General features: G+C 42.9%; 1 protein-coding gene across 1 annotated transcript; it reads right to left on the reverse strand.

Annotated features, from left to right (window-relative positions):
* Positions 1–5,915: 5,915 nt before the first annotated feature.
* LOC113351765 (protein NYNRIN-like) lies at positions 5,916–6,512 on the reverse strand. Its single transcript, XM_026595703.1, has one exon. The coding sequence runs from the start codon at positions 6,510–6,512 to the stop codon at positions 5,916–5,918; it is 597 nt and encodes a 198-aa protein (XP_026451488.1).
* Positions 6,513–15,753: the final 9,241 nt, after the last annotated feature.

The raw sequence follows: 15,753 nt of genomic DNA on the forward strand, positions 1-15,753 counted from the left end.
CCGCCAATGTTATTTTGACTTATATCAACCTCAGCCCAATCGCTCGGTCGGTGTTACCGTCGAGTGGCTCGGATATCGTGATGGCGTCAATCGCAGTGTGCTAAACCTTCTCATTAAGGAGCCATACGCTCCTCCAAAATTTTCTGATCAAGAATTTAGAGATATGCAAGCTTTAGGTCGTATGAAGCTAAATGCTGAGATCGCCAAGAAGTACAAGTTGTCTTCTAGTAACAAAGGTCGTCCTCTTCAAGCGCCTGTTACCAACTGGGATCCCCTTCCAGGAGACGAGTCTTCTCAAGAGGATGGGAAAGGTAGTGCCCTACCTCCTTCTGGTTCCAAGAAAAGGAAACGCATTCGTCCGTCAAAGCCTTTAACTATTCCTTCAACCGCGTCTCTTCCTGTTAAGGTATTTGCACTTTCCTCATATTTCATCCCTTTCCTATAAATTTGTACTTAGTCTCTTTATATCGGTTTACAACGTTGTTCTAGCATTCCCCGCCTATTGGTTGCAAGCCCAAGGGCTTCTTTTCGAAGAGTATATCAATATGCCTCTTAACGAGTGGAGGGCTGATCGGCTGGCTAAGAAGATGAAACGAGAAACTGGTGTGCTGCCCATTCGGAGATTACCTTCCATTCGTACTACTAATGTTTTCCCTTCATTTTCCCCGCAGGCTCCAAAAATGGGGTCATCCTCCGCGAGCACCTTTATCGAGCGCGTGGAACGTCAACTTGGTCAATCAGTCAGTCAGACTGGTCCTGAAGTAGTTTTTCCTTGTATGGTTATTCAATCTACGCGCCCTTTGATTGTAAAAACTGTTCAAGACCCTGACCATCCTCTTCATACTCCTTCAGATATGTTAGGCGCGTAGGACCAGTCTGAGTCGGATCATTCCGTGCATGATTATTGTCAGGAAGACAGCGGTCTTAAAGGCAGTATCAAGAGCCAAAGTTATTCCCCTTCTAAGTCCCGTGAGTGTACTATGTTCCTGTTTGTTAGGTTTAAACATCGACACGTGTCAGTCAAGATATTATTAAATGCGTTTGATAGTCTATATATACATCTTCCTTTCTCGTATCCCCTTTTGACAAGATTATTTTATCTTCTTTTCTTTTTGCTTCCTTCTTTCATCAGATCATTCTGAGCCAGCTGTTTCTAGCTCCTCTTCTTCCTCTCGTTGATCGGTCCATTCTCCTACCAATCCTTCTCTTCCTTCCGATCCGGTATATACTATGCCCTTTAGATCCTATTTTCCTTTCTGTGTTGGAGTATATTATTTTTTTTTGTCTGTTTTCCTTGTTTTCAGGATATGGGAAAACGAGACGGCGCTCAGGCTAAAGGAGACGGCTCAAGCCAGCAAGTCAAAGGTAGCGGATCGGGGAGTGCTAATGGTAAGCGGCAAAGGCCTTCCAAGCCTGCTCTGAAGATTTCTCATAGCGTGGACGCGGATGCCGAGATGATGGCCATCCCAGAGGAAAATTCTTGTATCCTCGTACTATTTCCGCTGCGGAAGCTGGCGTGGATAGTAATCATGTGTTGGTACACGGATTTTGGGTCCCTTCTTCTAAAGAAGCTAACTACCGTCGCATAATAGAGAAGTTCGGCCATATGTGTGTTCATGAAGAAATGCCTATCAACTCTCTGATCGTGTCTAATGAAGATTTTCTTGTCATAGCGGAGGGTCTCTCCCTGGCGGATGAAATTCCTATCGATCCGGCCATGCTGAAGAAATGGGATGCTATCATTCAAACCTATCTGGCCCTCTGATTCCCCATCCATTGTCTTAAGAATCTATTGGACCTGGCAAAGGCGAGTCACAGTGCGCGGACCACACTTCCTCGTGAGATAGAGGAACTGGAGCGAGAGCACCAGCGTTTTTTTGGTGTTGCCAATACTAGGAAGGAAGCGTATGATCAGTTGATGGCAGATGTGGGTCGAGCTACCAAGGATTTGAAGATTGCTCGGGATGCTGCTGAGGAGATCAATGGGCGCCTGACCAAGAAGAGGGCCGAGCTGGTTTCCCTGGATATTTTCTGATAATGATTTTGAACAATGCTTTCTTTTGTTTTATTTTGGTCAAACTAAAGACTTGGTTGGTTTGTTTTCTTTCTCCAAACGTTTTATTTGCATTTATTATTATGATTAGGTGGTAATTAATACAGTACTACTATATGTTTCTATAAATAGGGATGAGTGAAACTGCCCTAATATTTTTCAAGGTTATCTCATCTTGTTTCTAGGTTGTTGGTTATATTTTGCAGAAGTGTGTGTGTTTTTTTTGTTTTCTACAGCGGATGGATCATCGTCTTCATGGTTATACCTTGGTTTTGGCCCCTGTGCCAACATTGGTTGTCCCTCATGAGAAGGATTGCGAGTTGGCTCGCTTGTTGTTAGTAAAAGCTGAGGTGGAAATGCTTAGAGAGGTTAGAATGGTGAGTAGTGTGGCAACTCGCGCGCGATTTGAGGATCAACACGACACATACTCCATGGCTCAAATGTCCCAAGCGCCCGGACCCTTGATTTTGTCTATACGACGCGTGCTGGATGATACTATACTCGCTCGGAACAAAGCAGAGCGGGGTTGTTTTAGGAAGCGATAATTATGACAACTGACATTGAGCAAGCGATAGCTGATTGCCGGGCCTTTATTACTCAACAGACATGACCAAATCTTCACGGGTGTGCTTTGACTTTATGTGCTGTTTCTGCTCTTATTCGTCCTACCAACATGAAAGTGGAGCTGGCGCATTTATTGATTTTAAAAGATGAGGTCGGGATGCTGCAGACTCATCGATTGATTGCCCTAGATAAGGCTCGCAAAGCGTATGAAGAGCATAAAGAGACGCCAGAGATGGATCGAAAGGACTGTGCTTCTGGTGAGGCTATGCATGAGATTCATCAAGTATTAGGAGAGGTGCGTAGTGCATATGCCGTTTCTAATACTCAGTATGGTGAGGCACAATTGATGATGCAGGATTTGGAAGAGGACATTTCCTACTACCGCTCGCTTATAGCTCAGCGTTCTTAGATATACCGCTACTAGGTTTTTTTTTTAGGGAATCGTAAAACAATTGTATTGGGTGTTGCGTGATCTTGATTATATATATACCAAATGTTATTTTGTTAACCACAATATATATTTCTTCAGTCTTCTGCCTTTTCTCCTTTTTTTTATGGCTAATCATGTGAGGTTAGTTCTTGAAATGGAATATCTAGATCGTCTTTTCCGAGTGATGTGTCTTACTCGAGATACGTTCGGCACCGAGAATTCAAACTGGCATGAACGACTATCTGCTGCGGATCATTTGGTGAGGAAGATCCAGAGTGAGGGCGTCCTTCCTGACTTAACCCTTCTACAATATCGTGGTTATTGTCATGAGCAACGTATGGTTACTCATTTTCGATGTGTTGAGGCGGATCGCAGTTGTAGATCTATTGAGATGGCTCTTACCGAAGTTTGTTTGGCGCTCAATATATTACTGTGATTTTTTTATTTTTTTTTGAGTTACAATGGTAGTTGTGAAGTAGTAAATGCCTTGGTGTACGTATTTCCTATAAATAGACTATTTGTGTTGGTGTGAAATTTTCCAATTTGCACTTTGTTCATTGTTTATGCTTAGTGGTTTCTATATGGCTGATCGCTTACATGGTTATGTGCTATCTTTGGCATCCGTGTCGTCATTGGTATCCCTTACATGGGAGGGTCCGAGTCAAGTCGCTTGCGGCTCGTGAGAGCCGAAATAGATCTTATCAGAGAGAGAAGACTGGCGAGTCGTACCAAGGCACGCGCTTAGTTCGACAAGCAGTACAAAATATTTTCAACAGCTCGGAAGACTCAAGTGTCCGGTCCAGTTTCTTTCAGGATTCAGAGTGCATTGGACGATGTTGTCTCCGTCCGCGATGAGGCTGATCGACTGCTGGGAGAGATAAATCTGATGATCATAGATATTGATCAGGTTATCATGGACTATGATGTGCCCTCTTTTCATCTACCAAGTCGTCGTATGCACGGTTATGCCTTGTCTTTGTGCGTGATACGCGTCTTGGTGCATCCCTCAGATAAACAGGTGGAATTGGCACCGCTGCTAGTCCTAGAGAGTGAGTTGAGAGCTTTGCGTACTCGTATGGATTCAACAATTCAATCTACATGTTGCCGCATGCTCATAACTGAATCAAATTAAAAGTTCTCCCCCCCCACACCTTTTTTTTAGTCTATATAATCTTAGTATTCTCTGATAAAAGGGATTAGTATTAATGGAAGCATCAGTAAGTGTTTTATGTTTGTTTCTTAATAGGCAAAAGATTGAATTGTTGCAAGCTACTGTCACTGGTAATGCCCGACTTGTTCGTGAACATGAAGAGCATTTTGAGGTTAGTCAAACACATTACTTACTCGTGATGGATCTTTACATAGATCGACTGAGTGTTAGTCGGACCAATCCTTCGATAGAAAATATAATGGCTTCGGATGAGGCTTCTGAAGCGTTTGCTGATGCTCGTCTCCAAATGGAGCGTAGGGAAATCGACTTGGCTGTTGCGCATGGGAGGTTGAGGCGCTCAATCTCAATCCTATCCTCAACTATTTTGTCTTAGTGGGTTTTGCCCTAGAATTATTATATATCTTGTCGGGCATGTATTTATGTTTCTCCTTTTGTGTAACGTGTGTGCAGAGTTTCTTTTAGAAATGTTCTTTTTATGAAATGTTTTACCAATATTTGTATGGCGCTTATGATATCTTGTACGGCCTTATTGAATTCTACGCGCAATGCTCGGTTGGCTTGTGGCGTACTTTACTACCCGCGCGGGGGTTTATCCTTTTCCAGAATTATTTGTGTATGTCGTTGTATCTTATATTGCATCTAGTTTCTTTTGGGGCTGTCAGCGTACCTTTTCTGATTGTACGTGAGGTTCTATCCCTTTCGGGGATTGCTGGTGCACTTCATTAAGCCATGCATGGATCCTAGTCCTTTCTGGGACTATTGGTGCGCTTCATTGAGCCACGCACCGAGCTTAGTCCTTTTTGGGACAATTAGTGCACTTCATCTAAGCCATGCACGGAGCCTAGCCCTTTCTTGGGATATTGGTGTACTTCATTGAATTCCTGCATGGAGCCTAGCCCTTTTTTGGACTATTGGTGCACTTCATCTAAGCCATGCACGGATCCTAGCCCTTTCTTGGGCTATTGGTGCACTTCATTTAAGCCATGCACGGAGCCTAGCCCTTTCTTGGACTATTCGTGCACTTCATCTAAGACATGCACGGAGCCTAATCCTTTTTTGGATTATTGGTGCACTTCATTGAAGCCATGCACGGAGCCTATCCCTTTCTTGGACTATTGGTGCACTTCATCTAACCCATGCACGGAGCCTAGCCCTTTCTTGGGATATTGGTGCACTTCATTTAAGCCATGCACGGAGCCTAACCCTTTCTTGGGCTATTGGCGCGCCCTATCGGATCGTACGCGAGGGTTTAATATGACTCAAAGTATAACATAAGATAATTGTTTTATTATTTCTTAGCCATCCGGCGTACTTCAGGTTACTTAAGCGTAATAAGTTTTAAGCCATTTACCGTTGATAGGGGTATTGATACGTGAGCCATTCATTCTCTTCAGATAGTAATATCCGCCTTCTGCTGCTTTCCTAATCATATAGGGGCCTTTTCAGTTTGCAGCAAATTTTCCTGCCTTTTCATTGCGCTGGACATGTGGTGCGATTTTCATTACTACGTCATTTATGCTGAAGACTCGTTCTTTTACTTTCTGGTTGTAATACCTTGCCGTCTGTTGCCTATACTTGTCTGCGAAACGTTCAGCCTTGGCTCGTCGTTCTTCTAAGGTATCTAGATGAGCAAAACGGCTGACCTCGTCCGGGGTGGTAAGGCTGGCCATAGCCACGCGCGCGGATGATATTGCAATTTATGATGACAGTATTGCATCTTCTCCGTACACCAAGGAATAAGGGGAGGCACCAGTTGAACTTCTCCTAGAGATGCGGTATGCCCAAAGTGCAAGGGGTAGCTGCTCGTGCCAGCTCCTGTGATGATCGTATACTTTCCGGCTCAGTATCCTCAACACTGTTTTGTTAGTTGCTTCAGCCTGCCCGTTCCCATAAGGGTGGTAGACAGTCGAAGTGTGGAACTTGATCCCGTATTGGTTCAGCAAATCCATGATAGTTTGATTAACAAAAGAGGTACCATTATCCGAACGTATAACCATGGGTGCGCCGAATCGATAAATGATGTGTTCTTTGATAAATGCAGCGATCGTGGCGCCTGAATAGTCTCGAAGCGGAATAGCTTCAACCCACTTGGTAGAATATTCGGTTGCGGTGATGATATACTTGTGACGCCCGGATGAAGTTGGTCTTATCGGCCCAAGAATATCAAGTCCCCAGCTATGCAAGGGCCATGGGGTGACGACACTATGCAGTAGGTTACGCGGGGCGCAGATTAACGATCCGTGACTTTGGAATTGCTGGCACTTTTTCACATGTTCGGCTGTATCAAACTCCATCGTGGGCCAATAATATCCCCTTCGTGCAACTGCAGGAAGAGCTTTCTCATTACTTGGTGCTCGACATCATGAGTTGTAGTCATAACTATCTCCGCCTCTTCTTGCGACAGGAAACGTAATATCTTGTCCCCGAAGCTATTCCTATAAAAGATGCCTTCACTTATGAAGAATCTTCCGGATTTCCTTTGAATTTTCAACGCTTCTTTTCTATTTGGCGGTAGGCGCTCGTACTGGATGAAGTCTATGTAAGGTTGTCTCCAGTCCTCTATCTCCGCACTACATAATTCCGTCTGCTGTGGGTGCTTGAAAATCTTCACATTTATCTTGGATTACCGCTGCTTGGACTGCCATATTTGGCCAGTACACTCCCATCCTTTGTAGCCGCCGGTACAACGGGATTCCTCCAGTCTGTCCGCATGATTCTTCATGGACGCGATTCAGTATTTCCTGCGCTTCTGGCTTTCCCACTTATCGTGCTAAAGCACCTCCGGATGTTCGATAGTATAATGCTCCTCGGATTACAACGAATTGCTTCAACACTTTGATGGGAAATAACTGATCGTCCGCCACTCTAGTCAAATCTTCGATGCATGCCGTTCTCCAATCGTCCTTTAATTCGAATGCTGCATCTTCCTTCCAAGTGCTGGGCAACACCCTTCTTTTTACCGCTATGGTGCCTTCGTCGGCTTCGTTCAACTGTAGCTTGGCTGCTAAGGTAGCCAATGCATCCGCATGCTTATTGGTAGATCTTCCAGTGTGCTCGACCACGGTGCTTCCTCTTCTCGCTATTAGTTCATGAGCTTCCGCTCGGTATGGAGCTAAATACGCCTCTTTTACCTGGAAGTCACCCGATATCTGGTTTGTGACTAGCTTTGAGTCTCCCTTGATGTTGATTGCTCTTGGATTGAGTTCCTCGGCCATTCGTAATCCAAGAATTAACGCCTCGTACTCTGCCACATTATTACTACATTCGAAGTCTAGTTTAAAAGCGAATGATAACAACTCTTTCTTGGGTGTCTCAGATACTATCCCCGCTCCTCCATAAGAGCCATATGACGACCCGTCAAAAAACATTGTCCAACGCTCTTCCTCTTGGACTTCCACAACCTCTCTGGGTATCTCATCGCTTATTTCCGTCATATCCATACCTGGAAATGCAGCTAATAAATATGCGAATGCTTGCCACGTACTCCTTTCGACCGCTGGTATTTTAGCTCAAACTCCGACAGTTGTAATAGCCAGCGGGATATTCTGCCGGATAACACTGGTTTGGTTGCCAGGTAAGCGATCAGATTAGTTGTTGCCATCACTATGGTTTCATGAGCGAGCAGATACGATCGTAACTTTTGTGTGGCATAGATAAGCGTTAAGCATGCTTACTCCGCCTTCGAATATCGGAACTCCGCATCTCTAAACCCTCTACTGATATAGTGAATTGGGCATAGTTGGTCATTGCCGAGGTCTTGATCTAACAATGCTCTGATTGCCATATTAGTGAATGCAGTGTACAAATAGATGGGCTCGCCTTTGACGGGAGGTCTCAGGACCCGTGCGCTGATTAAGCATTCTTTAAGCTTCTGGAAGGCATGTTCTTGATCATCTCCCCACTGGAACTGTTTGTTCTTCTCCAATAGTGGTGTGAATGCACGTAGAAGTTGTGCTAACCCTGGGATGAACCTTCGGACATAAGACACTCTGCCGATGAAAGTATGCAACTCTTTCACATTTGCGGGCGACCTCATAGTAGTTATTGCTTCGACCTTATCCGGATCGATTTGTATCCCTTTGTTGGTAACAACAAACCCTAGAAACTTTCCGGAGGTAACTCCAAAGGCACATTTGAGCGATTCATATTTAAGTGATACTTTTTACATCTGTTAAAAACATGCCTTAAGTGGCTGAGGTGATCCTTTCGTGCCCGAGATTTTAACACCACGTCATCTATATAAACTTCCATGATTTGGTGCATCATGTCGTGGAAGATATCCACCATCGCCCGTTGGTAGGTTGCACCCGCGTTTTTCAACCCGAATGGCATTACCGTGTAGTAGAAATTCCCATATGGGGTCTGGAAGGCTGTCTTTTGCGCATCTTCTGCGGACATCTTAATTTGGTTGTATCCGTTGAATCCGTCCATGAAGGAAAACATATCATATCCGCATGTGTTATTTAATGTTAAGTCGATTTTTGGTACTGGAAAGTCATCTTTAGGGCACTCCCGATTCAAATCTCAATAATCGACGCAACACCGAACCTTGATGTTCTTCTTTTCTACTAGTACAATGTTAGCTAACCACATAGGGTGCTGGATTGGCTTAATGAAATTAGCCTTCAACAATTTCTCTACCTCTTCCTTGATCGCCAACTGTATCTTTTCCGGAAAGTTGCGCCTCCGCTGTTTAACAGGCTGATACTCGGGCGAGACATTGAGATTGTGCGCGATCAAACTTCTACCGAGACCCGGCATTTCTTCATGTGTAAATGCAAACACGTCTCGATACTCGCGGAGCAGGCTAATCAGTCGTGACCTTTCTTCTCCTTCCAGGTGCTTGCTGATACGTACGCAGCGAGGTTCACCTCCCATGCCAAGGTTTAATTCTTCTAATCCGTCGAGGGTCGGTTCGAGTCTCGTCGTTTCTTCAGGTAAGCCTTTTATCATCTCTTCCTCCGAGATTAACGGCTCTACCCTTTCCTGCAAATCTTCAATCACTGGGGTCGCTTCCGCTATTTCCTCGTCCGCTGATGACATAGCGCAGTCATGTTGTCGATTGGAAGCTTCCCCGGCTAATTTCTATAAGCGGTAAACATGTCCACCCTCCGGTCGGGAGAAGCGTTTAAATTGACTATTCTTTGTTTCGACTACAACTCTCTTATTTCCCGCGACAGATCCCATCCAAGATGGAATAAAGACCGATTTAGCCTTCCTTTTTGTTTGTGCCTCAGGTTGGAACTCTTCCCACTTGGGGAGGGTGGTGAAACGCTCCAACTGCTCTCCTTGATCCGTGACCGGTTGTGTGTAGAAAACTGCGTCTGCCATGTAAGCCTCCTCCGGACCAAATGGATAACTTGTAGCTGGGATCCGGAATTGTTTCCCTCCAATATTAGTCTTGACACACTAGTGGTATGTAGACGCTACTACCTTGTGGATCAGAAGCCATCCTCACCCTAGTAGGACATGAAATGTGGTATCATCATCGAGCACGTAGAAGGGAGTGAGCACTCTAATAGGTCTGATATTCATCATCAGATGTCCTATTCCCATTGCCTCTGAGTCTGTCCTCCAAATCCTCTCACAGTCGTTGCGCGCATTTTTATTGACGCTCTTGACACTCCTAAGGATTCCAACGTGTGCAGGGAGATCATGTTGAGGGACGCTCCGCCGTATGCTTGTTAATATGAGCTGTGAGGTATAAGGGTCGGAGGTGTTCCTCTGGATAGCATATATCTTCGTCAGTGAAAGTGATAGCTTCCTTAGGCATCGGCTTGTATACCTTCCCGGATGCGATTGTTGTGATAGCTTTGGATGCCTCGCGGACTTGGTCTTCACTGAAGCCAAAAGAGTCGAAGAATTGCTGGGCCAAAACGGTTTGGGAGAATTTTCTGGCGACTCCATTTGTGTCTGAAAAAAATGGTTGTTTCAGATGCTTCACACGCTTCTTCTTCTTCCGCGTCTTCCCATGGTCTCCAGGTTTCTCCTTCTATAGGTTCGTGGGAAATCATCATGACTTGGTGTTGAGGGAGCGGGTCCTTTTGGATGCCTTTTTCTCCTATTTCTAAATCTCATCTTGCTCGTTTTCTCTGCACTACTGTAGCGAAAAGAGAAACATTCCACAGTCGGATGATGGACCCTCCTGTGGTAATGGCAGTATCGTTCGTGCATCTTGTCTGTCGCGGTAGGTTCTGTAACTACGGGCGGCAAAGTCTCCTCTTTGTTAGCCACCCATTGTTCTAGAAGTCCTATTATCTGCTCCCTACTACACGGCAGTGGTGGCGGCGGGTTCGATCTTCCTCCGTCTGCTCTTCCCTCTCTCCTGCCGTACTATCCTCCTCGGTAAACGGCTCCACCCTTTCTTCTATCGTTTCCCTGGTCGTTGGATGCAGCGTTAACGGAATGTAATTGCCAATTGTGTTCACTTTTCCCTGAGTTCATAACATCCGCACAGTATGATATCCGAGCTGCGGCCTCTTCGACTTCCACGAAGGTCTGGAATTTGAAATTCATCAAGTTCAGTCGGAAGATGGTGTCCATCACTCGGATGCAGATTTCCACCAGTCTCTCTTCAGGGATGACTTCGTGACATTCTAGTGTAAAATCTCGAAAGCGAGTGATATATTTTCCGATCTCTTCTCCTACCCGCTGAGTACATCTTCCCAAGTATATCGCTGTGACCCTCCTTTGAGCGGAATAGAACTTCTTTAAGAAGAGTTGGACCATGGCGGGCCACGAACTGATGCTTCCGGGTTTAAGATTATCATACCAAGAAAAGGCATTATCGGTCAGAGATTTCGGGAATTCCCGCATGCACAAACTCTCGTCTTGAGCGTAAGCATTCATATATGACATGAAGCGACTTATATGCTCTCTCGCGTTTCCCTTTCCTCCATATGTTTTGAACTTTGGGGATGTATAATCTTCCGGGTATAAATAGTCAGCGACTTCCGCTGGGTATGGTGATTCCAGCGAATCATAGGCATCATGCTTTGTCACTCGATAATTATCCTCTAGATATTTTGCAATCACATCCTCTGTCATGCACGGGATTGCATTCCTACCGCTGACTACTCTTGGCGTTTCCGCGTCTTGCTCCCTCGCTCGCTTTAAGAGTCCGCGCAATTTCTGATGTCTCTTGATAGATGCATCTAATTCCTCCTGCATCTTAGACATTTATCGCTCGCTTGCTTCAACTGTAGTCTTATCTTTAGCACTCTATCCTTTTCTTTTAGATGCTCCAGCACCCTGGGATCCTCCTGCACCTTGTACAATAGGCGTAGTGACTACCGCTTGGAAATGTATCTTTTCATCACTTTACACTTCTTCTACTGTGACATGGTCCGGATTAAGTTGTGTGCCACCTGCTGGTACCTCCAGGATCGCACTTGGGAGTATCATGCTGGAAAAGAAGCTAAGAACCTCCCACTGTGGTCGTAATGTTGATGGGGTAAAATGTGGATAGGAGGAACTAACCCTGATCACAGAAAGTACTCCCAAGAAGAAGATATGGTTATGGAAGTAATGGGAAATTAATAATGATGCCAAGAAGTGTACCCTCTTTCCCTTTTATAGTGATCCTCTTATGGATAAGTTCCCATAAGATCAACATATTACTAAACTACCATTTCCCTTTCCTTAAGTTAATACTAAACCCTAAGGGGCCTTTCTTAGATCAAGGCCCATTCTCCCTTAATATAGCCTTAGATGGACTACAACTATCCCATCTAAATGGGTTAGGCTTAGTCCCTTAGTTCCTCCTCTCTAGAAGAGACCCTCGGTTAGTTAAGGGGACACGTATCCATGGGTTAATTATTTTCATGTATCAACAATACTTTATCTAGTTTGAGTGAGCCTTATATCAGAAAGAAGGTTCTCAAGAATAAACAAACTAGGTGCAATCAAAGTTTCAACAACCGTTAGTCAATCGAATCAATCATCGAAAACTAAAATAACAGTGCAATTATCTCGTTTTCCACCAATGGTACTCGTAGAGATTCTTGATCCCACAAAAGTCTTTAAACGAGCGGTCATAAGAGATTTTGCCTAATTAGGGTACTTTCCTCTCCTGATAGTCGGCTCCACCAAAATCAACAAAATGAAATTTGCATGGCTCTTAGGATAGTTTGCAAGAAATGCAAACTCAAGTATTTATAAACCAAGGTTGTTTAGACAACAAGGAAATTCCAAAACCGAATATATTCTCAAGATATTAACATTAAAGTACCCAATTTCGGTTTTTCTATTTTTTAGAGCATAGCTCGGTCAACCTCACATGCGTTTCTATATCAAGCATGTTTGTCAATGTTAATGATCAAAACTATGAGTCTTGATTTCTAGCCTATTATAGCTAAGTCTCAGACTAGAATAGAAAAGTGTAGTTGAGCTCAAGGACTTCATGGCGATTCATCATACAACGACGAAGATGTACTCAAGGAACCGTGGAACTTCATCAACAAAAAGGTATGTGGAGACTTGAACTTATCTATCACTCAAAAGTCTATCTATTAGACAAAAAGGCGTAGGAGTAGAACTGTACCTTGAATTATTGGGAGACTGATTGGGGTTCAACTATAGTCCAGTGCGAAGTTAGCTTGGAGTAGGCTAGTGTCTGTAGCGGCTTAATACAATGTGTATTCAATCTGGACTAGGTCCAGGGGTTTTTCTGGATTTGCGGTTTCCTCGTTAACAAAAATTCTGGTGTCTGTGTTATTTCTTTTCCGCATTATATTTTTTATATAATTTAAACAATACAGGTTGTGCGTTAAAGATCATCAATTGGAAATCCAACCTTTGGTTGGTGATTGATATTGATTGATCCTTGGACATTGGTCTTTGGTACCGTCCAAGTTATTCCTTGTATTTGATTAAAGACTCGCTATTGTTTTAGCTTGAGTAAATCAAAACAAGTGAGAGATATTGACTCCTTGAGATACTTTAATCTAGATTGAGTCTGAATGTCTAGTTGATTCTCTAGCAAAGTATTTCGGAGTTTGTCCATACAGATTGCTAATCGAATTATTGGGTGGTGTTGTTAGACCCCCGCTTTATGAATTGGTATCAGAGCAGGCAAACACGTTAAAGACCTTATAAGTCTGTGTTTGTGGCAATCTGAGTCTGTGGATAGAATCTCATACACATACCAAAAATGCCTCCTAAAGCTGTCAACTTTCTAAAGTGTCTCGGAAATACCTCAAAGGGTCACTCCTTAGATGATTCTTCAGAATCCCGAGGTAATAAGATTGTCCCGTCCTGTGTTGGTCATTCTCCCTCCAATGAGACATTGGACATAATGGCAAAGGCTGAAAAGGAGCTCACCAGAATTTCAAAAAATTCTACAGAGTTTGTTCATCTCAAGGATCATGTACAGCTCATTGATGAATTTGAAAAGTCTATTGATCGTGAACAGGTACTCTATAACATTATAGGGTCATTCTCTAAGGAAATTGATAAACTTCTTCAAGAAAACAATATACAACGTGAAAAGATTTGTGATCTTGAAAAGCTGGTTAGAGAAGGATCAATTAGAAAAAAATGTTTGATCAAGACGCATTCATCTGATCTTGATAGACTTCGTGTTGAGAAAAAGAAACTTGAAGCATCACTTGTCATAGCCCATGGACAGTGCAATTCCTTAGAAAAGGAAAACTCTGTTTTTAAGAAAAATTCTTCTGCACAAACTAATTCTCATGAGTTACTGTACAAAATGAAATTTTCTTCAGATGAAGATTGTGTCAATAAAAGTTTTCGTAACTTACAATCTTCTCCGGTGGCTATGAAGTTTAAACAAGTACCAGTTGTTGCTTCTCCTCCACGAATATGTACCTTCCGTGGAAAAGGAAATCACTATGCTATCCATTGTTTTACCAGAAAGAAACGTGTTTCTGAACTTCACAAATTGCTTCTTTCTACTGTCAATGGAGTAAATAGTCGGACGACTGCTACAGTGAAGGTCCTTTCACAGGAAACCAGGCATCTTATAAAAATGATCTCTCTCCTAGAAATCATTACAAGACATTTGTAAATTCTTGGGCTACCAATGAAAGCATGCCATGTGCTCATAAGAACAAATCTGGTAAATCTAAGTCTAGTGTGTGGAGACCAATTTCGGAAAATCCCTTAGAACCTATTTCTAGAGGTCCTAGACTTTGTTATCAGAAAGGTTTCTCACCAGTGATTCCCAGAAGGATTGCGAGACGCACCCTTTTTCCTGGAAGCTGCAGTGAAAGGACAAGAAATGCTGAGATAAGATATCCTGGAGGAAATTACAGCTACTCTCTCAGAACCTATGGTGAGACTATGTCTCCCTCTGCTACCTAACAGCAGAATGTTCTATTCTTGTGTCTAACTTGAGAGATACAAGGATAATGATTTGAGAGATGCTCAAGTATTGTGCTATTTTTCTCTAGCTTTTATATCTTTTGATGTAATGCTCTTCTCTAGTTTCCTTTTCTTTTGTCACTATGACCTTTTGTGATGGAGAATCTTTGAAAGCTGCACAGTGTGCAATATTTCCTCTTAGGGCCATTTGTCTTTTGGTCGGCCCACGAACGTCCGCATCTCCTCAAGGAACTCTAGGGTTTCTAGCCAGTGCATTCACAAACATATATAACTCTTATGCATGTTTCATTTTTTCTTCAGAAAGGAGCTCTATGAAGTTAACCCTATGGTTGAGGATGATCTCAAAGGATGTGATTCTGGTCAAGAATTTATACTGAAGAACATGCTTGAAAGAAAAGAGTATAACTCTTGGATTGGAGAATCTGTCAAGGATTTGTTTCATGTTCAGAATGAAGTTAAGAACGAACTGACTAACCTTCAATTGCAGATAAAGCAGCTTATTGATGGACATGCGAAAATCCTTGGTACTCAGAATATCTTGATCAGAAATCAGAAGAAAATTATCCTTGATTGTGCAAAGGCTCGTCATTATGGTCGCACTGTTGATCGGAAAGTTAATGTTCTAACTTATGAACATGGTGTGTCTACAGTCAACAGGATCAAGGATATCAGTGACTCATACTTTGATGGACCATTTCATAGGTATGAAATTATCAAGGAAAACTGAAGATATTTTCAGATACCTAGTATGTCTTCTTTTGGATTAGTTGGAAGAATAACTAGCGCTTTGAATAGCGAAGATTGTGACTACACGTAGCTATTTATGTTTTCATCTTCCTATGTTATTTTTTAGGTTTATTGGTTTTTAAATTCTAAAAATATTTCGAGGATGATATGATTGCAGTATTAATATGTTTTGAAGTATTGCAATATTTTTATGGGATATGTATTGTTTGCGTCTGTGAACTTAAAGGTCCCATATTGTGTCAAAAGTAAAGTCGTTCATAAATTGATATTCGTATTGATGAAAGGACGAATGGACTTTTGACAATTACAAAAGTTATGCCTATGCAGTCATTTATTTGATGGAAAACAGGATGAAATCTTTTGTTTGACAAGGATAAAGTCTATTATGTCGTTATGCATATAGTGATGGAAAATAGAATAGATCCTTGTATGTTATCCACGGTA

This window comes from Papaver somniferum, chromosome 1 (genome assembly GCF_003573695.1).
Source record: "Papaver somniferum cultivar HN1 chromosome 1, ASM357369v1, whole genome shotgun sequence".
In the NCBI taxonomy this organism is placed as follows: Eukaryota; Viridiplantae; Streptophyta; class Magnoliopsida; order Ranunculales; family Papaveraceae; genus Papaver; species Papaver somniferum.